This window comes from Agelaius tricolor, unplaced genomic scaffold, assembly GCF_023055355.1.
Source record: "Agelaius tricolor isolate 1412-34295 unplaced genomic scaffold, bAgeTri1.0.p SCAF_64, whole genome shotgun sequence".
NCBI classification, from domain to species: Eukaryota; Metazoa; Chordata; class Aves; order Passeriformes; family Icteridae; genus Agelaius; species Agelaius tricolor.
The window spans coordinates 791,384-817,544 of NW_027269324.1; the positions used below are offsets into that span (position 1 = coordinate 791,384).

Consider the following 26,161-nt stretch of genomic DNA (forward strand, 5'->3'; position numbering starts at 1 on the left):
CTGTGCCAGGGACTGGCAGACACTGCTGGGCTGGGATGGAGGCTCTGGGGAGATTGGGGTTCCAGGGCAGGGCAGTGCTGGGGTCACAGGGCAGGGCAGGGCTGGACCTGCCTCTTCCTCCCACAGACACAAAATGATTCAAGCCAACAATCTCCTCCAGTCTGTCACAATAGGCAGTATTGGAGGTGGAAGCCAAATTTGGCCATGGGCACCTGGCCAAGAAGGACAGTTCTCTTCCATAGGAAGGAAAGCATGGAGTCTTCCCCAGGGTTTTGGGGCCAGATGAGAGGTGACCCTTGTGAAACCACTGCCAGACAGACTTATCCTGGCAATATTGCTATGGGAACAATCCCAGATATAAGGAAATTTGCTGGTGAAATCCCACTTCTGGTCATGGGTGCCTGGAGGAGAAGGACAGTTCTCTTCCATAGGAAGGAAAGCATGGATCCCCAGTGTTTCAGCAGCAGATGAGAAGAGACCCTCAACATGCCAAGGTCAGCTGGACCAGTCAGGTGGCCCATGAGAGGCCAAACCGGGCAGACCTGTTCCGCGTTCTCTTGGTTTTATGGGGTCCTGAGGTGTCACACGGGTGCCTTGGTTCCATGGGGTCCCACAGTGTCACAATGGTCCCCAGATTCCTTAAGGTCCCACAGTGTCACAATGGTCCCAACAATTCCATGAGGCCTTGCAGTGTCACAATGGTCTCTGTGGTTCCACAGGCCCCACAATGTCACATCACTCCTCTGTTCTGTGAGTCCTGCAATGTCACAATGGACCTTTGGCCCATGGGGGTCTGTGGTGTCACAATGGTCTCCTTTGGCTTCACAGTGTCACAATGGACCATTGATGACAGGCGGCCTGTCTGTGTCACCCTGGAGCTTTGGTTCCATGAAGCCCTGCAGTGTCACAGTGGTCCCCCTTGGTTTCTTAGTGTCACAAGGAACCACTGATGACAGAAGGCTCTGCAATGTTACAGGGGACCCTTGGTTCCATGCAGCCCTGCAATGTCACAAAGGCCTCTTGGTTTCATCAGGCCCCACAGTGTCACAATGGTCTCCTTGGTTCCATGGTGGCCCACAGTGTAACAATGCTTTGCTTATTCCATGGGGCGTCGTAGTGTCACAATGGACCCTTGGTGTCACAAGGCCCCACAGTGTCACAATGGGCCCTACATTCCATGGGCCCTGTGCTGCTGCATTCCCCCCTGCCCTTCTCAGGCCGCCCTGCCAGCTGAGAAATGCTCCTTGGCCTCGGCCTTGGCCAACAGCCCCTGGGCTCAGCTCCTCTGCAGCTCATCACAAACACTGTCTGCTCCAGGCACTGCTGCTGCCCACCCAGCTCCTGCTTTCTGTAGCAGCAGCCCTGGGAGCTGTTTCTGTTCCCTCCGTGGCACAACATCCCTGTTCTCACCCTGCCAAAGAAAGCTGTTGGTGCCAAGTGTGGCCAGGATGAACCATTGCTGGCACTGAAGCCCCTCTCTTGGGGCCCTGCAAACAGCGCTCCAAAAGGAGCCCTTGGAGCTGTCCTGGGCCAGCGACTCCCTCTGAGTGGGGCCTCTCCCAGCCGGGAACTCTCCCCTTTGCTGCACTCAGGGATCCCCAACAATGACGGAGCCTGGGCCGATCCCCCCACTCCTCCAGGCTCAGCCCTTTGCCTGCTGGGGAGATGTCAAAGCATCCTCAGGGAGCATTTCCCTGCCCTCAGGGGAATTGCTCCCAGGTGCCTTGCACTGACTCTTGGTGTCTGTGTGCACACAGGAGTGCCTGTGCTGGGGAAATGTGGCAGAAATGCTGCTCTCTGAGGGGTTTGAGTGCCTTGGATAGCTATGTCGGTCAGGCCTGTAAGTGAGGTTAAGTCATGAGGTCTAAGTGAAGTTAAATGCTTCTAAGCGTTGTTCTTTTGCTAAGTTGTTTAATATAAGTTATAAGCGGAGTTAAATACAGTTAAATGTTATTCCTCTGTTAAATTGCAAAGTCATAGGTTATAAGTTAGGTTAACTAGTGTTAAGTGCTGTTCTTTTGCTAAATTTTGAAGTTGAAGGTATCAGTTAAGGTTAAGTCCTATTAAGTTTGAGCTCTGTTAAGATTTTGGCCCATATTTCTTTTACCCTTACTGTCATTGTGTCTCATACACACACACAGGGACAGCTCTTGGTTCATTTCTGGTTATATTGCCTGGATTTGGTTTGGTTTTGTTGTTGCTTTGTTTCCTTGGTGTGCCTGACATGTCCAGTCAGGAGCAGAGTGACTCTTGCCAAGGAACTTTGTGGTGCTGCCGCTTAATATTAAATCTGGTTTTGGCCGATCCCTTGCTGGGGATTTTTTCAGTGCTCTCAAGGCCTCGTTGGTAACAGGGTGAAGGAGCCCTGGCCCAGGCTCTGGCCCTGGGGGACATGGGGACACTGCCAGGGGGTCCCTGTCCCCCTGTGCCACCCCCAGGGCCCCGGCCCCCGTCCCCGTGTCAGGCTCTGGGGTCGATCTCGTGGAACATCCTCTGGGGGAGGCTGCGGCGCCGGGGGCAGGGGGACCCGGGGGGACAGGGGACCCCGCTGTGCACGAGCAGGGTTGGACTGCTCTGGGGAGAACTGTGAGGGGGGCCGGGGCAGAGTGACCTCCCCAGGGACCTCACACAGCCCCTGTGATGTCACACAGCCACCTGTGATGTCACACAGCCACCTGTGATGTCACACAGCCCCCGTGCGATTTAAAACAACCCCGTGACATCACACAATCTTCCTATGATGTCACAACCCCTGTGATGTCATACAACATCTGGTGATGTCACACATACTTCCTGTCATGTCATAAAAACTCATGTGATGTCACACTGACTCTCCTAGCATGTTACACAGCCCCCTTTGATTTCACTCTGTGATGTGATACATCTGCTCTGTGATGACACAGAAGACACTGTGATATCACAAAGTCATCACGTGATGTCACTGTCTGTTCTGTGATGTCACAACCTGCTCTATGGTTTTACAGCCAGCCAGTGATGTCACAATTCACACTCTGATGTCAGAGTTGCTTCCTCGAAGATGGCAGGATCTGCTCTATGGCCTCACACCCTACTCAATGATGTCAAAGACAGCTGGGTGATGTCACAACTCCCTCAGTGATGTCACAAAACCCTCTCTGTTATGTCATACTGCCACTCTGTAAGGTCACAGCACAGACTTTGACCTCACAGCCTGCGCTATGATGTCATACAGCCATGCCATGATGTCACAGCCTGCTCTGTGATGTCACACAGTTCCCTCTATGATGCTGTAGCTGCTCAGTGACCTCACACAACAAACTCTGTGATGTCAGAGCCCAATCTGTGACCTCACACAGCCCACTCTGTGCTGTCACACAGCCCCTTGCTGACATCACAGCTGCTCTGTGCCTCCATGACACAGCCACAGAGGAGCTGCTGTGACACAGCCTCCTCTGGGACATGCCACAGCCCCTGCCAGTGCTGAGCCCCTGGGAACTCTGTCTGTGCCCTGCTGGTGTCCCTGAGGGGCCCTGGCAGTGCCCCAGCCCTGCTGGGCTGTGCACAGGAGCTGCTCCTGGCCTGAGCTGTCTCTCTGAAGCTCTGCTGCCCTTGCCAGGAGCTGCCTCTGGGCCAGGAGCCCAGCCCAGCTCTGCAGCACAGACACAGCACAAGGACTGTAATGACCCTCTGGGGCTTTGGTGCCCTTTGCATCAGACTCAGTCCCTCAGAGTGTGCTCAAAGAACTTCTCAGGGACTCAAAAAGAGGCTGAAACAATGAAGTTTCTCATACTTTATATAGATCCTTCTGAGGGACGGGACTGAGAAAGTGTCCCCATGTTCCAGGTAGAGCAGAACACTGGTGGCAGTGATGACAGGTGGGAACAAGCAAGGCAAAGGTGTCTCTGGTGCTGAGCAAACCTGCGCCTCTGTCCCTGCAGGCTGTGGGCATCCCCCGCTGCCCCACCTGGCTGGCCCCTTCCTTTGCTGACAGCTCTGCCTCCTGCCTGCCCCTGCCTGCCCACACAAAGCCTTGGGCTGCTCCAGGCTCCTGCTGGGGGACGTGCTGCACCACAGCCCTGCCCTGGCAGGGAAATTCCTTTCTCTTGGTGTCCACTCTGGGCCTCCCTAGCTGCCCTTGGTGCTATTATGTCTTCTTCAGGCTCATTCCTGCTATGAAGAAAAAGCTCCAGCCTCTCTGAAACTGCCCTTCAATCCCTCCCAGGCTATTCCTGTTCTGTCCTCAGTTTCTGTGACCATGGTGTCGTGGTTTAGGGCAAATTTGGAGGAGAATTTCCAAATTAGGGTTCCTCCAGTAAGCAAACCCACACAGCCCCTCCCCCCAACCGGTTCGGGAAGGATTTCTCGAAGAGGAGTGGAAAGAACCTGTTTATTTAACAGGCACAGCACCCCCCAGCACACAAAATGAACAATACCGGATGACACCACTCTGAAAAAGATGACAAATTCAGAAAGTCTCTCTTGGGGGGTGGTCACTCTGTTCTCAGTCCCTTCGGTGCTGGGGCAGCTGCTGCAGGCCGCAAGGTGCAGACTCTGGTGTTTCACAGGTCCCAGTCCGGAGCAGGTTCGAAATGATCAGAAAAAGGAAAGGAGAAACAGTCCAGGAAGAAATTGGACAGTTTAGCTAAACTAGCTAATGAGCAAAAGCAAGCAGAAGCGAAGCAAGCAAGAGCGAGAGAGCAAAAGCAAAAAAGCAAAAGCAGCAAAAGCAAAAGCTGCAGTCTCTGTGTCCCGGCAGGCTGATAAGAAAACCAAAACAAAACTTTCCCTCCTCAGAGCCGGTCTTAAAAGTACAGAACATAATATCCAACATTAACAGAACACATGAATGGGGATACAAGCATCATAACGTCACCCTAGGACACATGGTCACGGGTTTTCAGGTGAAGGGAGAGACGAGAATGTTGACTCCGTGTTCAGAAGGCTTGATTTATTTTTTATGATATATATATATATTACATTATAACTATACTAAAATGAAAAAGAATTACAGTGATGTAATTTTCTCAGAAGCTAACTAAGCTAAGAATAGAAAAGAAAAGAATGATAACAAAGGCAGCTCTCACGGACTCAGTCCGAGATAGCTCGGTCCTTGATTGGCTATTAATTATAAACATCCAAGATGGGCCAATCACAGGTGGACCTGTTGCATTCCACAGCAGTAGATAACCATTGTTTACATTCTGTCTCTGAGGCCTCTTAGCTTCTCAGAAGGAAAAATCCTAAAGAAAGGATTTTTAGTGAGAAGATGTCTGCAACAAGTTTCCTCACCCCGGAGCCCAGAGCCTGCAGACTGTCCCCGCTGGTTTTATGACAAGGCCTCCAAACCCCATTTTGGGAGATTTTTGGAAAAAAAAAAAGTCTGTGAAAAAGGAAAAATTGTGGTCAAAGGTATTTTCTCCCAAATCTTGCAAGTGACAGAACAAGGGTCAATATCTTTAAAATGAACAAGGGTGGATTTACCTTTGTTAGAAGGAGGAAATATTTTACAATTAGGAAAGTGGCACAAAACTGCAACTGTATTTCCAGAGAATTGGATGCCCCATGCCAGGAATTGTCCAAGAGCAGGAGCTTTGTGCAACCTGACCCAGTGAAACCCCCTGCCCTCCCCAGTGACAGAATTCCTGTCGTGTGGGTTCTCTGCTGTGCTGGGTGCCCTCACAAGGCTTGTGGCCAGAATGTCTGCTGATGGCAGCCAGGCTGCTGCAGGGGCAGTGACAGCCATCACCATGGCAGCCCTGTCCCCTGGGCCTGGCTGTGCCCTTTGCTCTGCTCCTGCCTTGTCTCTGCTGGCATGAAGAGTTTTGTCATTGATGTCTTGTCCCCAAGGTGCTGGGGCCAATGGCTTCCCAGTCAGGCTCCTGGAGCACAAGTGGCTTTTCAGAGGCCAGCCAGGAAGGAGCCCTGAGGCAGCAGCTCTGCAGTGCTGGCCACCAGGCCGGGCTGCCAAGGGAGGCTTCTGGCCATGGCCTGCAAGCAGCTGCTGCTGCCAAGGTGCCTTTGGTGCCTCAGGCTCTCCCTGGCACAGCTCCCAGCACGGCACTCTGCCCTTGTGCCCGAGGCCTTCCCTGTGCTGGGGCTGGCCTGGGGCTTTTCCTGCAGTGGGACCTGCCCTACTGATGGCACAGGAAAGGCAGTTCCTGCTGGAGCAGGAGGCTTTGCCTGCAATGGGCTCCAACAACTCCAGCAAGGCCCTGTAGACTTCAAAAGTGCTTCCTAGAGCAGAATATTCTAATAATTGTTATAGTTCCTGCACTGTGGAGTAAATCACTCTGGTTAAGATCTTTCTGTCTAATCATGATCAGAATCAATCAGAGCCCTATTTATATAAATATAGCTGGTATTTAATCATTAATCCTGTGGGACAAATGTTGTTAAAGTTGGATTCCACCTGTCCCATCTTTTACATATAAACCTTTGACAAATTCTGGGGCTGGGATTGAATCCAATCGCTGCCAGTCTCCTCTCTTAGAAGGAATTTGAGAAGTCCAGGGGTCCTGCAGAGGTTTGAGGATCCATGGTGGCTGCTGGGTGTCATTTCTCCATCTCATGTCTCAGCAGGAGTTTCTCCAAGAAAGAAATAAAGCTTTTGCCTGAAGCTCCCACTGTGGCCATGACAGGAACCCCTGTGAGTGTCTGGGCCATCCCGGCTCTTTGGCAGCCTGGGGACTCCTGGGATGTCACCGTGGAGCCCCCGTGAGTGCTTGTGACAGATGGGTGCCTTTGCAGCCCAAGGTGCCCTGGGATGTCACCATGGAATGGCTGTGACTGCCTCTGACCACAGGGCTCTTTACCATCCCAGAAAGCCCTGGGAGGTCTCCATGGAGCCCCTGTCTCTGTGTGTGACATTCCAGCTCTGGAACAGCCTGGAGACTCTTGGAAAGTCCCCATGGAGCCCCTCTGAGGGTCTGTGACAAATCTGATCCTTAGCAGGCAACCATCACCAGCCCCCTGTTGCTATGGTCAGTTCCCATGGCAACCATCACCAGCCCCCTGTTGCTATGCTCAGTTTCCATGGCAACCACCACCAGCCCCCTGTTGCTATGCTCAGTCCCTTGGCAGCTCCATGGAGACCCCATGCCAGGGGTGGTTGCCATGGACACCAGCTCAGGCCTGCAGCCAGAGCCCGTTGCCATGGCAACCATTGGCAGCCCCATCCCCAGGCTCATGGGATCCCAGAAGCACAGAATTGGCTGAGCTGGGAGGGACCCATCAGGATCCTCCAGTCCAACTGCTGGCCCTGCACAGGACACCCCAACAATGCCAGCCTGGGCCTGGCAGCGCTGGCCAAACGCTGCTGGAGCTCAGAGAGCCCTGGAGCTGGGACCCTGCCCTGGGGAGCCTGGCCAGGGCCCCAGCAGCCTCTGGCCAAAAACCTTTTCCTGACATCCAACCTGAGCCTGCCCCGACTCAGCTGCAGCCGTTCCCTCCACTCCTGTCCCTGGGCACCAGAGGGAAGAGGTTCCCACAGCCCCAGCAAGGGACCCGCTCCCAAGGCTGCTGCCATGGCCACCAGGGCTGGCACCAGCTGGGATGCTCGGTCTCCATGGGCCGGGCTTCAGGAATGGGATTCCCCAATTTCCTGCTCCTGCTAAAACCGCGCTGCCCTCGCTGCCCTCCAGCCTCCCATGGGAGGCACAAAAGGCAAAGATCCCGGGCTGGGATAAGAACAATTTATTGGGAACAGCAACGAGATAAGGAAAAAACAGGAATAAAAACAATATTGTCAACAGAAAGGATAAGAAAAACTATTTACAGGGAAAACTACAACATCAATAACTGTCTGCCTGGCCACGTATTTCATCCTGTCTGGAAAGGACACCCTTCTCCTCAGGGAGAGAGAGAGAGAGAGTCCCTTTCCTGCCCCTGGCAATGACCTGAGGTGGGAGTGAACGTAATGACAGGGCCATGGCCAGACCGTCACGTTCTTCCATCCCACATCAGGTCATTGGCAGGGGCAGGAAAAGGTACAGGTGTCTTCCCAGCATGGATCACAGGGAACATGGATCATCAGGGCTCTTCCCAATGTGGGTTCTCCCATAGGGGATGAAGCTGGAGTGGTGCATGAAGCTGTTCCTGCAATCGAGGCATTTGCAGGGCTTCCCTTACTGGTGCCTCTGTTGGTGTCTTTTCATATGACAACTTGTGGTGAAGCTCTTCCCAGACTGGGGACACTCGTAGGGCCTCTCCCCAGTGTGGATGCGCCGGTGGGTGACGAGGGTGGAGTTGTGCTTGAAGCCCTTCCCACAGTCAGGGCAGCAGAAGGGCCTCTACTCTGAGTGAATTCGCTCATGCAGGTGGAGACTGAAGCTGGTCCGAAACCTCTTCTGACACTGGGGACACTCGTAGGGCCTCTCCCCAGTGTGGATGCGTTGGTGGATGATGAGGGCAGAGCTGCAGCTGCAGCACTTCCTACACTCCCCACACTCGTAGGCCCATTCCCCAGTGTGGATCATCTGGTGGCGGATCAGGGTGCTGCTCTGCATGAAGCTCTTCCCACACTCCAAGCACTTGTGGGGCTTCTCCCCATTGTGAAGCTGCCCATGGACCACCAGCTCTGAGCTCTGGCTGAAGTTCTGTCCACATTCCTGGCTCAGGATGGGTCTTTCCTCCACAGAGCACCCTGGGCTGGCTTTGGTGCCCCTTCTCCTGTGGAAACTCTGGGTCTTTTCCTCCCCATTAGAATTCTGCCTCGTGGAGCCACTCAAAATGGCCTCTTCCACATGGTTCTGCTGTGGGGATTTGTCCTCTCTGGTCTCCATCCTCAGCTCCTTGTCTGGGGGAGGAAGGACAAGGAGAGGATGGGATTTGCCTCCATGCCACAGGGAAGGGGAAGGAGATCCCCCCAGAGCATCCCCGGCAGGACGGGGTTGGCAGCAGGGTTGTCCTGCAGCCGGGGGCTGTGCTGGGCTGGGAAATGGAGCAGGAGAGAGGGGGAAAGGGGCACTGACTTCCTCCTCACCTGCCTGGGGCTCCTGGGGCATCTTCCTCTTCCTCACAGCCTCCTCCTCTTTTGAGTCAAGGTTTCGGAATGGGAAATCCTGTTTTGGGAACCAAACAAAGGGTGCACACATTGTCTTTTTACAGGATTTAAAGGAAACCTGGGGATAGTCTAAGCCAGAATTATGATTTAATAAGAAAATAAAGATCAAGGCAATGATACAGAAACACAGCCTTAAACTGACAGAGTCAGGATATAACCTGACACCCTGTTGCTCAGGGTGGTGGCTGCAGTCCCATTAAATGGTGGCTGCAGTCCTGTGGGAGGGATGAACGTGATTCTGTCCAAGCAGTGATCCTGTAGAAGGGTCTGGTCTTCCTCTGGAGGTCCAGTGGTGGTTCTGGAGCTCTTGTCCTCTGGGAATCCAGTAGGCAAGCTGCTCCTGGTATTGCAAGGCTCAGCTTATATCCAGGTAGGAATGCTTGGATCCTCCCCCTGGGCGGAGCATCCCACAATGGGATGATGGAATTTGATCAGTCCTGCAGTGACACACAATGGCCCATTCGCAGAAGATATCTCCCCTGGAGGGCGTTATCAGGGCTGAGTCATGGAAGAGATAAAGAACACTGCCCCGCCTGTTTATAGCAGTTGATGAAGATGGGGATTGAAAACATGCATTTGGTTCCATCTTACATTGCAACCTGAAACAGTGGGGTAATCCCTGCTCAGGGGGTGAACACCACCCCCCTTACCCAAACTGGCTCAGGTGTAAAACCCCCACCCCGGGAAGGCCACACACACAGGGGACAATGTCACACTTGCCCTGCCCCTGGGGAGGTCTCAGTCCCTGTCACTCCCTTGCTCTCCCCCACTTTTTCTTTCCAACTCTCTCTCTACCTCACATTTACTGTTTAATACTGTTTAAATCCACCTTGGTTTTGGTCTTGTTAGCACCTTAATTGGGGCAGAGGCATCTCTCTGAAAATATTGTTATCCAGATTGCAAGATTATTTTGGCACAGTGAGTTCAGGGCACTGTTGTCTGTCCCCAAGTGCCTTTGACAACAGCATGGTTCCCTCCACTGAGGAGGTTCTGTTTTTTTCTGGAAGAACTCTTGGAAACTTGGACACATTCCCTCCTTCATCCTGGGGAACTTATGGGAGAAATGATGAAGAAAATGGCTGTTGTGGGTGGCCAGGGAAAAAGAAAATATTTTCTTGTCCTTCCTTGAAAAGTTTTTTAAAATAACTGGAGAAGAGGGAGCAAATTATATCAGAGTGACTGATAAAGTTCATTTACTCAAAGGTGAGGAGCACAAGGCTGCTAAAATTCCCACAGGAAGCCCAGCTCAAGTAGCTTAATTCACAAATAACTCCAGCCAGGGGTCTCCGGGAGGATTTTTTTGGAGAGTGTTCGGAGCCGGCAGATCCCAGACTCGAGTCCCGGATATCTCCAGGCTCCCTAAGAGGAGCTTTTTCCGGGGCAGAGGAGCCGCGATCGCCCCTCGGGAGGGTCCCGGGGGGGCCACGTGGGGATGGCCCGGTACCGACGGGGCAGGACATTGGTTTTGGGGATCCCCGTGAGAGCCGGGGCTGTGGAACGGGGAACCCCCGGGGCGGGGAGAGGGGAAGGGGCGATACCGGAGCTGGGGCACCCCCGGCAGCCTGGAGATGAGACGGGGACGGGACCCCCTGAGCCTGACAGGGGCGTGTCCTGGGGTGACTTCATGATGCTCGTGCCCCATCGGTCCCTTTAGCCCAGAAATGAGTTCTGCACCTTTAAGGCTGGTTCTGAGAGCCAAGGGGAGGAGGAAGAAGCTGCAGTTTGTTTTCAGACACTGCACTCACTCCTCCACATTCTGGCTCCTGGATGGACAGAGGGTGGGACAGAGCTCTCCTTTGCTTTTAGTTAGTTTTTAGCTCTCTGAGGCAGAGAAGTTGCCTGGACTGTGGTTTTTCTTTTTCTTTGGAGCTGTTTAAAACCCGCTCTGGACTGAACACCCAGAACACCACTGGCAGCTCCCACCTGTGGCCCATTTGGCCGGGTGTGGACCAAGGCATTTCCAGCGCTGGAGGGACTGATAAGAGACTGATAAGAGACTGATAAGAGACTGAGTGCACTGAGCTACAGCCCAAGGAGGGACTTGTGGAGTTTGTAATCTATTTTGAAGCAGCAGGAGGTTTTATTGCTTAATATTGTTCTTTGTTTGTGCTGGTAAATGCTTTGCCTGGTAAATAAAGTTTTTTTCCACTTTTCTCCAAGGAAATATTTTCCCGAACTTGCTGAGGGTGGGGCTGCTGAATCTGCATTCTAGAGGAAACTCCTTTTGGGGGTTTTCAAACAAATTTGCCCTAAACCAGGACAGGGCGGTGGAAAGAAGGGGGAACCCCAAGTGGCTGGATTGAGGGGAGGCTGGAGATGGGGACCCTGGGACTCCAAAACCTCCCAGAATCCAAAAGCAGGACCCTGGAGAGGGGAGGTCCCCAGGACCCATGGGATCCCCAGCAGCCCTGAGATGGGGAACCACCAGAACACCAGAGGAATGAGACTGGAAATGGGAAACTCCTGGTGGATTTTTTTATTCCCTCTTGATTTTTGGACATCAGGTGACTTCCAGAGATGGACTTGGGCAAGAGGAATCCTGAACTGAAGGCATTCACAGCTTCTTTTTCCCCAGTCCACAGTTTTCCCCAAATCTTCCAACAGTGACATCCCCCCTGTCCCACACTGGGTGAGCTCAGTCCCAAACTTGACCCTGATCCTGGTCTCAATCTCACTGCATGTTTAGACACACTCACAGTTCTGTATTTAATCCCATCCCAATCCCAAACTCCTCTAGCCCCAGACCCAATCCCAACCCCAGCCCTAAAGCCAATCTCATGTCTAGCCTACACCCCAATCCCAGCTCTAATCCAAATCTCAGCCCCAACTCCAAGCCCAGCCCCAATTCCAGCCCCTTCCTAAGTCCTCAGCCCCAAACCAAATCCCAGGTTCAGCCCTTCTGGGGCTTTGGGGGTGTCTCTGTCCCTGTGACCCCGATGATGTTTGGGTGGGGTCACAGCAGGGCTGAGAGGGACAGAGACCCCCCTGACCTCCCCAGGGGTGAGAAGGTGGCAGAGCCCCCCCAGCCCTGAGCAGCCTCAGCGGTGAGAGGGACACAGAGCCCCTGGTGCCCAGCCCTGCACAGGCATTGCCTGAGGCCAGAGGGATGGAGACCCCCCGAGCATCCCCCAGGGCCAGGGGACAGAGAGCCCCGAGCATCCCCTGGGCTGAGAGGGACAGAGACTGCCCCAAGCACCCCCTAGCACAGGGGTGATTGGGAGGGAGACCCCCCCAGGCATTCCCTGGGGTGAGAATGATGGAGACCCCTGGGGAATGGCCTGGGGTGAGAGGGACAGCGACACCCCTGGGGAATGGCCTGGGGTGAGAGGGACAGGGACACCCCTGGGGAAAGGCCTGGGGTGACAGGGACAGGGACAACACCCCCAAGGCCCTCCCAAGCATCCCCCAGGGCAAGAGGCATAGAGACCCCTTGAGCATCCACTGGGCACTGGACAGTATAAACTTGGCAGAAATCAAACTTAGCTCTGCATAAATCACTTTGATGAATATTTGATTGTCCCACAAGTCACATGTGATGAAAACACAAACAAATCCCAAATATGAATAAACTGACAATAGAAGCAATTCTGTGGCAGTTCCTGGTTTAATCTGTCCCTGCACAGCTCCAGCTCAGCTGCTGGCAGGTTCCAATAAAAGAAAAGTAGAAATTTGGCCAAATACTGATTATGAAAAGGAAGGGAAAGCTCTGTGTAACTGTAACAAATGTGATAGGGCTGAAGAGAATAATGATTCTCACATTTGACAAACCCCCCATGCCTGTGAATTTGGGACTTAATTGGGAATTTAGCTACTTGAGCTGGGCTTCTTGTGGGACTTTTAGCAGCCTTGTGTTCCTCACCTTGGAGTGAATGAACCTTGTCAGTGTCACTGGTAACATTTGCTCCCTTTCCTCCAGTGATTTTAACAAACTTTTCAAGGAAGGACAACAAAATATTTTCTTTACACTCTGGACCCACAACAGCCAATTTTCCTCATCAGTTCTGCCATAGGTCACTCAGAGGAAGCTGCATCAGAGTTTCCAAGAGTTTCTTCAGAGAGAACCACAACCTCCTCAGAGGAGGGAACCATGCTGTTGTCAAAGGCCCTTGGAGCCAGAAAAGAGTGCCGAAACTCACTCTGTCAAAATATTGTCACAATCTGGTTAAGAAAATTGTTAGAGAGATTCCTCCTCCCCGATTAAGGTGCTTATGAGACCAGAAGCCTCCCTTGGCAGCCCGGGCTGGTGGCCACCACTGCAGAGCTGCTGCCTCAGGGCTTATTCCTGGCTGGCCTCTGAAAAGGCACTTCTGCTCCAGGAGCCTGACTGGGAAGCCATTGGCCCCAGCACTTTGGGGACAAGATATCAATGACAAAACTCTTCATGCCAGCAGAGCCAAGGCAGGGGCAGAGGAAAGGGGAGAGCCAAGCCCAGGGGACAGGGCTGCCATGGTGATGGCTGTGAGGTCACTGCCCCTGCAGCAGCCTGGCTGCCCTCAGCAGACATTCTGGCCAGAAGCCTTGTGAGGGCACCCAGCACATCAGAGAACCCACACGACAGGAATTCTGCCACTGGGGAGGGCAGGGGGTTTCACTGGGTCAGGTTGCACAAAACTCGTGATCTTGGATAATTCCTGGGATGGGGCATCCAATTCTCTGGAAAAACAGTTGCAGTTTCATGTCACTTTCATAATTGTAAACTATTTTGTCTTCTAACAAATGTAAATCCACCCTCATTCAGTTTAGAGATATTGACCCTTGTTCTGTCACTGCAAGATTTCAGAGAAAATAACTTTGATCACTGTTTTTCCATTTTCACAGACCTTGGAGAAGACCCAGAAATCTCCCAAGATGGGGTTTGGAGGCCTCATCACAAAACCAGCAGGGAGAGTCTGCAGGCTCTGGGGTCGGAAGTGTGGAGACTGAGGACAGAACAGGAATAGCCTGGGAGGGATTGAAGGGTGGTTTCAGAGGGGCTGGAGCTTTTCTTCCTAGTGGGAATGAGCCTGAAAAAGCCATAATATCACCAAGGGCAGCTGGGAAGGCCCAGAGTGGACACCAGGAGAAAGGAATTTCCCTGGCCGGGCAGGGCTGTGGCGCAGCACATCCCCCAGCAGGAGCCTGGAGCAGCCCAAGGCTTTGTGTGGGCAGGCAGAGGCAGGCAGGAGGCAGAGCTGCCAGCAAAGGAAGGGGCCAGCCAGGTGGGGCAGCCGGGGGATGCCCACAGTCTGCAGGGACAGAGGCGCAGGTTTGCTCAGCACCAGAGACACCTTTGCCTTGCTTGTCCCCACCTGTCATCACTGCCACCAGTTCTGCTCTACCTGGAACCTGGGGACACTTTCTCAGTCCTGTCCCTCAGAAGGATCAATTTTATGCATGAGAAACCTCACTTTGAGTTCTTGAGAAGTTCTTTGAGCATGCTGTAAGGGACTGTGTCTGATGCAAAGAGCACCAAAGCCCCAGAGGGTCATTAAAGCCCTTGTGCTGTGTCTGTGCTGCTGAGATGGGCCGGGGTCCTGGCCCAGAGGCAGCTCCTGGCAAGGGCAGCAGAGCTGCAGAGAGACAGCTCTGGCCAGGAGCAGCTCCTTTGCACAGCCCAGCAGGGCTGGGGCACTGCCAGGGCCCCTCAGGGACACCAGCAGGGCACGGACAGAGCTCACAAGGGCTCAGCACTGGCAGGGGCTGTGGCATGTCCCAGACGGGGCTGTGTCACAGCAGCTCCTGTGTGGCTGTGTCATGGAGGCACAGAGCAGCTGTGATGTCAGCAAGGGGCTGTGTGACAGCACAGAGTGGGCGGTGTGAGGTCACAGATTGGGCTCTGACATCACAGAGTTTTTTGTGTGAGGTCACTGAGAAGCTACAGCATCATAGAGGGAACTGTGTGACATCACAGAGCAGGCTGTGAGATCATGGCATGGCTGTATGACATCATAGAGCTGGCTGTGAGGTCAAAGTGTGTGCTGTGACATTACAGAGTGACAGTATGACATCACAGAGAGGGTTTTGTGACATCACAGAGGGGGTTGTGACATCACACAGCTGTCTATGACATCATAGTGTGAGGCCATAGAGCAGACTCTGCCATCATGGAGGGTGGCTCTGTGACATGAGGGAGAGGGTTGTGAGATCACCGGGTAGCTGTGTAATATCATAGAGCAGGCTGTGACACCACAGAACAAACTGTGACATCACAGTGTGACTCTTTGACATTGGAGTTTTAGTTGACATCACAGAGCAGCTGGGTAATATCACAGGGGACTGTGTGACATCACAGGAGACAGTGTGACATCACAGAGATCACTGTGTGACATCAGAGGGGCTGTGTGACATCACAGGGGCTGTGTGAGGTCACTGGGGAAGTTACTCTGCCCCGGCCCCCCTCACGGTTCCCCCCAGAGCAGTCCAACCCTGCTCGTGCACAGCGGGGTCCCCTGTCCCCCCGGGTCCCCCCACCCCCGGCACCGCAGCCTCCCCCAGAGGATGTTCCACGAGATCGACCCCAGAGCCTGACACGGGGACGGGGGGCCGGGGCCCTTGGGGGTGGCACAGGGGGACAGGGACCCCCCGGCAGCGTCCCCGTGTCCCCCAGGGCCAGAGCCTGGGCCAGGGCTCCTTCACCCTGGTACCAATGAGGCCTTGAGAGCCCTGAAAAAATCCCCAGCAAGGGAGCAGCAAAACCAGATTTAATATTAAGGGACAGCAGCACAAAGTTCCTTGGCAAGAGTCACTCTGCTCCTGACTGGACACTTCAGGCACACTAAGGAAACAAAGCAACAACAAAACCAAAAAAAATCCAGGCAATCAAACCGGAAATAAACTGAGAACTGTCCCTGTGTGTGTGTGACACAAGGACAGTGGAGGCAAGGATAAAAGGAATACAGCCCAAAGGTTTAACAGAGCTCAAACTTAACAGGACTTTACCGTAACTGATAGCTTAAATGTCACAATTGAGGCAAAAAGGAGCAGCTAACAGTATTTAACCTAACTTATAACCTATGACTTTGCAATTTAACAGAGGAATAACACTTAACAGTATTTAACTTAGCCTAATAACTTACATTAAAATAAGAACTTGGCAAAAGAACAACTCTCAGGAGCATTTAACTTAGCTCATACCTCATGACTGAACATTTCGTACAGGCCTGACTGACTCAGCTATCCAAGGAACTCAAACCCCTCAGAGAGCAGCATTTCTGCCACATTTCCCCAGCACAGGCACTCCTGTGTGCACACAGACACCAAGAGTCAGTGCAAGGCACCTGGGAGAAATTCCCCTGAGGGCAGGAAATGCTCCCTCAGGATCCTTTGGCATCTCCCCAGCGGGTGAAGGGCTGAGCCTCGAGGAGTGGGGGGCATCAGCCCAGGCTCCGTCATTGTTGGGGATCCCCGAGTGCAGCAAACAGGAGAGTTCCCGGCTGGGAGAGGCCCCACTCAGAGGGAGTCGCTGGCCCAGGAGAGCTCCAAGGGCTCCTTTTGGAGCGCTGTGTGCAGGGCCCCAAGAGAGGGGCTTCAGTGCCAGCAATGGTTCATCCTGGCCACACTTGGCACCAACAGCTTTCTTTGGCAGTATGAGAACAGGGATGTTGTGCCACGGAGGGAACAAAACCAGTTCCCAGGGCTGCTGCTACAGAAAGCAGGAGCTGGTTGGGCAGCAGCAGTGCCTGGAGCAGACAGTGTTTGTGATGAGCTGCAGAGGAGCTGAGCCCAGGGGCTGTTGGCCAAGGCCAAGGCCCAAGGAGCATTTCTCAGCTGGCAGGGCGGCCTGAGAAGGGGAGGGGGGAATGCAGCAGCACAGGCCCCATGGAATGTAGGGGCCATTGTGACACTGTGGGGCCTTGTGACACCAAGGGACCATTGTGACACTGTGGGCCTCATGGAACTGCGGAGACCATTGTGACACTTTGGGGGTCATGGAACCAAGGGTCCATTGTGACACTGTGAGACCCCATGGTGTCACAATGGTGCCAAAGGTCCATTGTGACATTGCAAGGCCTCATGGAACCATAGAGACACCATCAGGGCAATTTACAGCCTCATGGAACCAGTGACACCATTGTGACCCTGGGGGTCCCGACAGAACCAAGAGGACCATTGTGATACTGTGGGGCCTCATGAAACCAAAATGCCTTTGTGACACTGCAGGGCTGCATGGAACCAGAGGTCCATTGTGACATTGTGGAACCTCGTGTCATCAGGGGTCCATTGTGACACTGTAGAGCCAAAGGAGACCATTGTGACACTGCAAAGCTGCATGGAAACTTGGGGCCATGGTGACATTGTGGAACCCCATTAAACCAATGGTTTGTTGTGACACTGCAGGGCTGCATGGAACCAAAGCTCCAGGGTGACACAGAGGGGCCTCCGGTCATCAATGGTCCATTGTGACACTGTGGAGCAAAAGGAGACCATTTTGACACTGCAAACCCCCAGGGTCCAAAAGTCCATTGTGACACTGCAAGGCCTCATGGAATAAGTGGGACCATTTTGACACTGCAGGGCCTTATGGAACCTAGGGGTCACTGTGACATTGTGGAACCCCATCAAACCAAGGGTCCATTGTGATACTGCTGGACTTTGCCATTGTGACACTGCTGGACCCCATAGAAACAAGGCACCATTATGGAACTGTGGGGCCTCACGGATCCAAGGCACCATTGTGACACTGTGGGGCCCACAAAACCAAGGGAGCACAGAACAGGTGTGGCTGCTTTGGCCTCCCATGGGCTGCCTGACTGGTCCAGCTGACCTTGGCATGTTGAGGGTCTCTTCTCATCTGCTGTTGAAGCACTTGGGCTCCGTGCTTTCCTTCCTATGGAAAAGAACTGTCCTTCTCCTCCAGGCAACCTGGCCAGATTTTGGATTTCACTTCCAAATTTCCTTATATCCAGGGATTATTCCAATAGGAATATTGTCAGGACAGGTCTGGCTGGCAACGGTTTCACAATGGTTACCTCCCATCTGTCCCCAAAACACTGGGGAAGGCTCCGTGCTTTCCTTCCTATGGGAAAGAATTGTCCTGCTTCTCCAGGTGCCCATGGCTGAGACTGGGATTCCACCTTCAAAATTCCCTTAATTGAAAGACTGATCCCAGACAAAATCTGCAATTCTTGAGAAGTCTGCCTGGCCATGGCCTACTTAGGCTCTCACCTGCCTTCCAAGCACTGAGGCTCTGTGCTTTCCTTCCTATGGGAAAGAGCTGTCCTTCTTGTCCCAGTGCCCATGGCCAGAATTGAATTCCTGCTCCAACACTGCCTTACTGTGAGACACTGGAGGAGATTGTTGGCTCAAAACATTTTATGTGTGGGGGAGGAAGGGGCAGGTCCAGCCCTTCCCTGCCCTGGAAGCCCAGCCCTGCCCTGCCCTGGAACCCCAATCCCCCCAGAGCCTCTATCCCAGCCCAGCAGTGGCTGCCAGTCCCTGGCACAGCACAGGCAATGCTCCACAGCCACCTCTGCAGCCCCCAGCCCAGCTCCTGAGGGACCAAATGAGCCCAAGCCCCACCTGCAGGAAGGGCCCAGGAAGACCAAGGAGTATTGAAGGCTGATCACAAGGCAAGCACACATCTTGACCCTCCCTCCTCTTGGAATTTCCATGTGAACACTGCTGGAATTCCAGGGCTTGATAGCTGTGTGTGTGCTTCTCTGAATCTTTTCTGTCTTTCACTGTCTCTGTGTCTTCTTCTATTTCTGTCCTCTTGCAAATTTTGAGTAACTTAAAATTGAACAGGCTTAGAGTTTATGAAATTGAATGGGCCAAGGTAATGCTTTGAGAAGTGTTTTCTGCTGAATGAATGTGGCATTAAACCATTTGCCAGAGTTTCTCTGATTTTCTGAAGTTGCCAGCAAAGACTATTTTGTTGTTTTGACCTCTTGAGGATTTTTTGTCAGGATTTCTCCAGTGCGTCCAACTCAGAGTACACAAACAATTGTAATTCCTTTTAAATGTCTCATTGAGAGAGTTGTTTGGGGGGTGGGAGTCAGGGCTTGTGTGTCCTGCTTGGCCCAGCCCAGGCAGGGCTTTCCCAGCCACATTCCACACTCCATTGCCCAGCTGGAGCCGCTGGTGCCTCTGAGTTGTGCTGCCCCAGCCCCAGGGACGCTCTCCTTGTCTGCCCATTCCCCCACGGTCTCTGGGCAGGGATGGCCTCAGTGGGGGCTGCTGACATCCTCAGCAACTTGGAGGCTGCTGCTGAATTTCCCTGCTCCAGAGGCTTGTTCAGCCTTCAGCTCTTCAGTGCAGGAATTCAGTGTCCCAGGGCTCATTAACATTCAGAACACCTGAACAAGCCAAGCCTCTGGGAATCATTTGATTTTAATTTTCAAATCCCTTGTGGTTAAGTACATCTCAGTAGTGTATTCAAGTGCATATCTTCTATTTAAAAAGACAGTGAGAAAAGATTGTTTAGGTCCTGTTTAGTTTTGTTTTCCTGTTAATTCATTGATATGTGCAATCTCCAATTGACACTGAATCCAAGTACCTCCTCATGAATTTTAAATAGATATGCAAATCAAGACCCTTCATGGCTGACAATCAATCAGACTCTGTCCCTACCCCCAGCCCACCATTTCCCCCATCCAAGCCCTGGCACTCAGAGCAGCCTTGTGCAAATCTGAGCTCCCTCCAGCCCAGGCTGCACCTGCAGCTTTCAGCTCCTTGGCTCTAACTCCCACCTGCTTTCCTTGGAGAAGGAGCTGCCCGAGACACAGAGACACATTTCTTGTCAGCCAACAAAGCCAAGGGAAGGCACAGCTCTATCAAATGCAAAAGTCTTTTTTCTCCCTGGCTGTGGCCTGCCCCTGATCCCCACAGCCTGTCCTGTTTCCTTCATCCCTGCATTGCCAGGGACTCTCTGGGACAAGGGAGCTCTGCTCTGGCTGTGGAGGGAGGTGCCAGTGCCACCACTGGAGTGGGAACCACAACTCATCAGGTTTGTGTCCTTTGGGGGTCAGGAACTGCTGAGACTCAGAGGCACAGAAAGTTTCTCCTCTTGGCCAACAGACCATAGTTGAACAGGACACAATTCAATAACAATCTCGCTCTTCCCTGAGCTAAGTGCAATGTCCCAGCAGCATCTGATGAGTGCACCATCCACAAGTGATTTCCATACTAGAATTAATTTTAGACAAGCATGGTTCTGTGACAGATATAAACACAATTAAGTCCTTGTATCAGGATGCTCATCCTGGAGTGGGGGCAAAACAGCTCCAACAATTCCTGATTTGCAAAGCTGTCAGTGGTGGATGGAGAAGGGAGGTCAGGCTGCTCTTGGTGCTGAGGAAATGCTGAAACCAGCCTGACTCATTTCATCTCCTGTCCTGGCTGATCTCCCCTCTTTCCCCTTCCACCCATTGGCTTTTGTCTCCCACCAGGCCCCCGGTGAAGAGCCTGGCTCTGTGTTCTCCATCCCCTCCTCGCTGGCACTGCCAGGCTGGGATGAGGAGCTCCTCAGCCTTCCCTGCTCTGGGCTGGACAAGCCCAGCTCCCTCAGCCTCTGCTCACAGCCCAAGAGCTCCAGCCCCACCTTGGAGGCCCTTCCCAGACCCTGCTCCAGCTGCCAGACATCTTTCCTGCCCTGGGCAACCCAACCCAGGCCACAGTGACCAGGATAATCCCCGTCCTTGATGTCCTGGTGACATAGCCCTGGCCCCTTGTCCCCATGTCAGGCTCTGGGGTGGATCCTGTGGAACATCCTTTGGTGGAGGCTGTGGCTCCAGGTGGGCCGGGGGGATCCCGGGGGACAGGGACCCCGCTGGGCATGGACAGCATTGGACTTGTTGGGAGAAACTGTGAGGGGGAGCTGGGGCCGAGTGACCAACCCAGTGACCTGACACAGCCCTGCTGGGATGGCACACAGCCCCTCTGGGATGGCACAGCCTGCTCTGTGAGCTCACAGCCCCTTCTGTAATGTCACACAGCTGGTCTCTGATGTCACAGCCAACTCAGTGATGTCATCATCTGCTCTATGGTGTCAGAATTCTGACATGTGGTGTCACAGATATGGCCTATGATGTCACAGCTTCTCCATGACCTCACATACCCCACTCTCTGATGTCATAGCCCACTCTGTGACCTCATGTTACCAGATGATCAATTGTCTCCACCAGGTGAGCTCACACCTGGAGCTTGTTCTCCACATCCCCAGGCCTATGGAAACCACACAAGGCCCATTGTGTGAGAAGGGGAACTGGAAGTTCAGCAGCCTCAGGGTCCTGCCAGCTCAGCCAGGCCCACTGGAACATTGGGGTCCACGACCACCAGGGACCACCAGAGAGACCCCCAGGACAGAAGAACACATGGGTAAAGGGGAGGGGAAATATGTTAATGATTTTGGGGAAATGATTATCATATGTGTGTTTAGTCCAGGACAATCAATGAATATGTGAGCAAAATACAGAAAATAAACAGAAACTTTCCTGTACTCAGCCTGCATGGCTTTGGGAGGAGCTCTCCCCCGTGCATCCAGCTGAATAAAGAATGCTGCTTCTTAGTGCTACACTGGGGTCAAAAAGAGTTTTCTGTTTTACTGAATTTTTGGTGACACTCCCACTGCCAAGGAAAGCTCTGTCTGCTGCTGTTCACAAACAGAGAAGGGCTGGGGGCAGATGTGGGGCTCAGAGGCTGCCTGGGGCACAGTGACCATGAAATAATCAAGTTTTCAGTGTTCTGTGAAAGAAGGAGGGGCAGCAACAAAACTTCTACACTGGAATTAGGAAGGGCAGACTTTGGCCTATTGAGGATGCTGATTTGGGGAGAATCAAATCAGGTACTGATTTATTTTAAGGGAAATACTCCTTAAAAACAAAGGGGTCCAGAAAGGACACACATTTCAAGAAGGTAATTTAAGGGGGAAGGAGCAGCCTGTCCCAGTGTGGCAAAAGATGAGCTGGTAAGGACAATGACTGGCCTGGCTGCCCATGGAGCTTTTGTGGGAACTCAGGGGATAAAAGGACTGGCAAGTCTGGAAGCATTTAAGGATTTCGATGGGTTATTCAGAAAGAAAATTTGAGATGTGAAAGCTCAATTAGAACTTAACCTGGCAGCTTCTGTAAGAAAAAGGTTTTTATAAAAAAAAATATCAAAAGGGAGAAGAAGAACCTCTACTATTTATTGGATGCAGTAGAGAATAGAGTAACTAAAGATGAGGAAAAGGCTGAGCTACTTAACACCTTGTTTGTCTCAAGTATATTTTTTCAGTATTAGGACAGGTTTTCCTCAGGACAAATGTTCTCCTGAGCTGGTAGATGGGCACAGGGAGCAGAACAGCCCCCTGGACTCCAGGAGGAAGCAGCTGCTGACCTGCTGAGCCACTCAGATGCTCACAGGTGTATGGGATCGGATGGGATCCATCCCAGGGGGATGAGGGAGCTATGGATGAGCTCCCCAAGCTGCTCTCCATCATTTACCATCAGTCCTGGCTCAGCAGGGAGGGCCCAGAGCACTGGAGGTGCCAGTGTGAGCCCATCCCCAGGAAGGGCTGGAAGGAGGAGCTGGGGAACTCCAGGCCTGTCAGCCTGACCTGGGTGCCCGGCAAGGTTATGGAACAGATCACCTTGAGTGCCATCACAGGGCACCCACAGGATGGCCCAGGGATCAGAGCCAGCCAGCGTGGATTTCAATAACTGCATTGATGATCTGGATGAGGGAATTGAGTCCATCAGCAGCAGCAAATTTGCAGATGACACCAAGCTGGCTGTGAGTGTGGATCTGCTGGAGGGTAGGAGGGCTCTGCACAGGGCCCTGGACAGGCTGGATCCAGGGCCCAAATCCAACAAGGTGAGGTTTAACAAGTCCAAGTGCCGGGTCCTGCACTTTGGCCACAACAACCCCTGCAGCACTACAGGCTGGGGACAGAGTGGCTGGAGAGCAGCCAGGCAGAAAGGGACCTGCAGGGACTGATGGACAGCAGGCTGGACATGAGGCAGCAGTGTGCCCAGGTGGCCAAGAAGGCCAATGGCTCCTGGACTGGATCAAGAATGGTGTGGCCAGCAGGAGCAGGGAAGACATGGGCTGTTTGCAGGGGAGGGAACAGGGATGGGCAAGAGGAAGAAATCTGAACCAGAGAAGAGTAAAGAAGGCAAAGGTGAAGCAAAGGAAATGCTCAGGGCAGTTTGGGGGTGGCTGCCAGGAAGCCCTGGCTCTGAGCAACAGCGTCTGCAGTGGCACAGGACACTCCCAGCTGATGGGAACAAACTTTCTGGCTGAGTGCAGAGGCCAGGACAAAGCTGAGTGGTTTCCCTGGTGTCCCCCAGCCCTTGCTGGCCCCAGGGGCTGATGGCATTTGTGCTCCCTCAGGTTCATGTCCCCACAGCAACAGCATGGGGGTGCTCCCCCTGCTGTGTGCAATGCAAACAGGGGCTGCTGAGCCAGTGCTGCCGTGTCTGTGCCTGCAAGGATGGGGCACCTGTGTGAGCTGGGGGAGAGGCCAGGGCTGCAGAGGGGGGATGTTGTTGGCAGCTGCATGAGGAGGCTCTGGGACGCTGCCCTGGGCTGTGCAGCGCACTGGGGATGGATCAGCCCCTGCTCTGCTGCTCCTTCCCGTCTGCCCCAGGGCCCTTGCAGAGCCCCAGCCATGCTGTTTGCCCCCAGCCTGCCCACGGCCAGCCTGGGGCTGCTCACGGGGGTTTCTGTGCTGAGCATTGGCCTGGCCGTGTTCTTGAGAGAGCCTGGGCAAGGAGCCTGGAGCCCCCAGGGCCTGGCCTGAGGCGCCAGCGCTACCCCAGCAGTGCCCATGGCCTGTCCCTGCTGCAGCCCCAGCACTGCCACCCCCAGGGCTGTGCCCGGCCCCGAGAGCACTCAGGCCCTGCAGCAACACCAGGGCCACCAGGGCAGTGGGGCAGGGCCACGGCAGCAGCACTGGCAACACCAAGTGCTGCTGCTGCTGCTGCTGGGCACAGCTGCTGGGCCAGCACTGATCTGCCCCAGCTCTGCACACAGACATTGCTGCTGCAGCTCCAGAGAAGGCAACAGAAGGGCATCTCTGCAGAAAACTCTGCTGGGACATCCTTCAGTTCCTTTAAAGCCACCGAGAGCGCAGCCCATCATTGCCACAGTCTGTGGGCACAGGGAAGGTGGAGAGTAACAAAATGAGAAATGGCACAAACAATGAAATTTATTTGTAGATAATACGGAAAAAGTAAAACAAAGAAACAGAACCCCCGAAATGAGAACAACAAGAAATATCAAAGATGATTTTTATTACAAGTGATTTGTAGAAAATGGCCAACAGTTTAATGTTTCTGAAACCAACCAGTCATCAGTCTCTGCACTGCAGCCTTGAGCTCCTGGTTCCTCAGGCTGTAGATGAGGGGGTTCAGGGCTGGAGGCACCACCGAGTACAGAACTGACAGGGACAGATCCAGGGATGGGGATGAGATGGAGGGGGGCTTCAAGTCGGAAAATGTGGCAGTGCTGAGAAACAGGGAGACCACAGCCAGGTGAGGGAGGCAGGTGGAAAAGGCTTTGTGCCGTCCCTGCTCAGAGGGGATCCTCAGCACAGCCCTGAAGATCTGCACATAGGAGAAAACAATGAACACAAAACAGCCAAGTGCTAAGCAGATGGAAAACACAAGAAGTCCCAATTTCCTGAGGTTTGAGTCGGAGCAGGAGAGCTTGAGGATCTGTGGGATTTCACAGAAGAACTGGCTCAGGGCATTGCCCTTGCAAAGGGGCAGGGAAAATGTATTGGCTGTGTGCATGAGAGCATTGAGAAAGGCACTGGCCCAGGCAGCTGCTGCCATGTGGGCACAAGCTCTGCTGCCCAGGAGGGTCCCGTAGTGCAGGGGTTTGCAGATGGACACGTAGCGGTCGTAGCACATGAGGGTCAGGAGGAAATACTCTGCTGAGATGAAAAAGGCAAAAAAAAAGAGCTGTGCAGCACATCCAGTGTAGGAGATGTTGCTGGTGTCCCAGAGGGAATTGTGCATGGCTTTGGGGACAGTGGTGCAGATGGAGCCCAGGTCGCTGAGGGCCAGGTTGAGCAGGAAGAAGAACATGGGCGTGTGCAGGTGGTGGCCGCAGGCTACGGTGCTGATGATGAGGCCGTTGCCCAGGAGGGCAGCCAGGGAGATGCCCAGCCAGAGGCAGAAGTGCAGGAGCTGCAGCTGCCGTGTGTCTGCCAATGCCAGCAGGAGGAAGTGCCTGATGGAGCTGCTGTTGGACATTTCCTATGGTGTCTTGGCTTGGGGATCTGTAAGAAAAGTAATCATGGAATAGTTGGGTTTGGAAAGGACTTGAAATTTCCCAGCACAGCCTGGGGGCACTTTCCCCCCACTGCCTGCCCAGGGCTCTGCTGCCTGGAGCTGTCCCTGCCAGCAGCTGCTTGCCTGTGCCCAGGGCTGGGCCCTGGCAGTGCTGCCAGAGCCCAGCCCAGCCCTGGGGGCTCAGCTCTGCCCTGCAGAGCCCTCCCAGCTCAGGCACTGCCCAGGGGCAGCTCTGGCTCTGCAGGCTCTGATGGCAACTTCAGAGTGATAGTGGAGCCCTGGAAAATGTTAAAAATAGTCTTTGAAAATATTAGGCTTTGTGTTTTCTCAGATCACTGCACCTGCGTAAGCAGTATGATAAAAGATATAATTGTTAGATGTGATGATTGTTTAGTAATTAAATATAATTATTATATAACCAAAGGAAGAATTATGGGAAATTATGTTGGAAATTTAAAGGGAGCTATGTTTAGCTGAAATCTGTGTATACAATAGATGAATAAAAGTTTAATAATTAACGTGAAAGTTAAGTAATGATAGTGTATAAAACACCTTCACCTCGAATGTATGGTTGGAATCAGATTTGGGTGGAAACTACCCTGATTCCCAGAGCTCTTGAATAAAAAGCACCACATATAATCGCCTATGTGATTATGTGTTTTTGAACACTAACCAGAGCAACCCTGAGGAGGCTGGAAAAGCAGCACTGATTCTGCCTCTAAGAGGCTCTGTGCTGATTTCTGTAACTGCCTGGTTTATAAACATCTGAGAGGATTGGTTTTTTTTAAACCTGAACTGAGAGATAAATATCTATGTGCAATTTCCTATCAAGACAACCCAGAAAAATAGATTTAAAAATAATGATTTCCCCCTTCATCCAGTCCCTGCATTGCTGTGGTCCCTGTATAACTTACTTGGAAATGTT

At 53.0% G+C, this 26,161-nt stretch overlaps 2 protein-coding genes across 2 annotated transcripts in view; both read right to left on the reverse strand.

Annotated features, from left to right (window-relative positions):
* Positions 1 to 26,161, reverse strand: part of LOC139605317 (uncharacterized) — an 850,331-nt gene that overhangs the window by 638,427 nt on the left and 185,743 nt on the right. The window contains 1 exon segment of the mRNA XM_071456679.1: positions 8,414 to 8,554. Within this exon segment, the coding sequence (XP_071312780.1) occupies positions 8,414 to 8,554 (141 nt within the window).
* On the reverse strand, positions 22,521 to 25,197 carry LOC139605299 (olfactory receptor 14C36-like; the record flags this gene model as incomplete). Its single annotated transcript, XM_071456661.1, has 2 exons — positions 24,281 to 25,197; positions 22,521 to 22,548 (listed from the first exon to the last, which is right to left on the reverse strand). Coding segments are annotated over exons 1-2 (945 nt in total), but the record flags the coding sequence as incomplete, so codon positions are not given.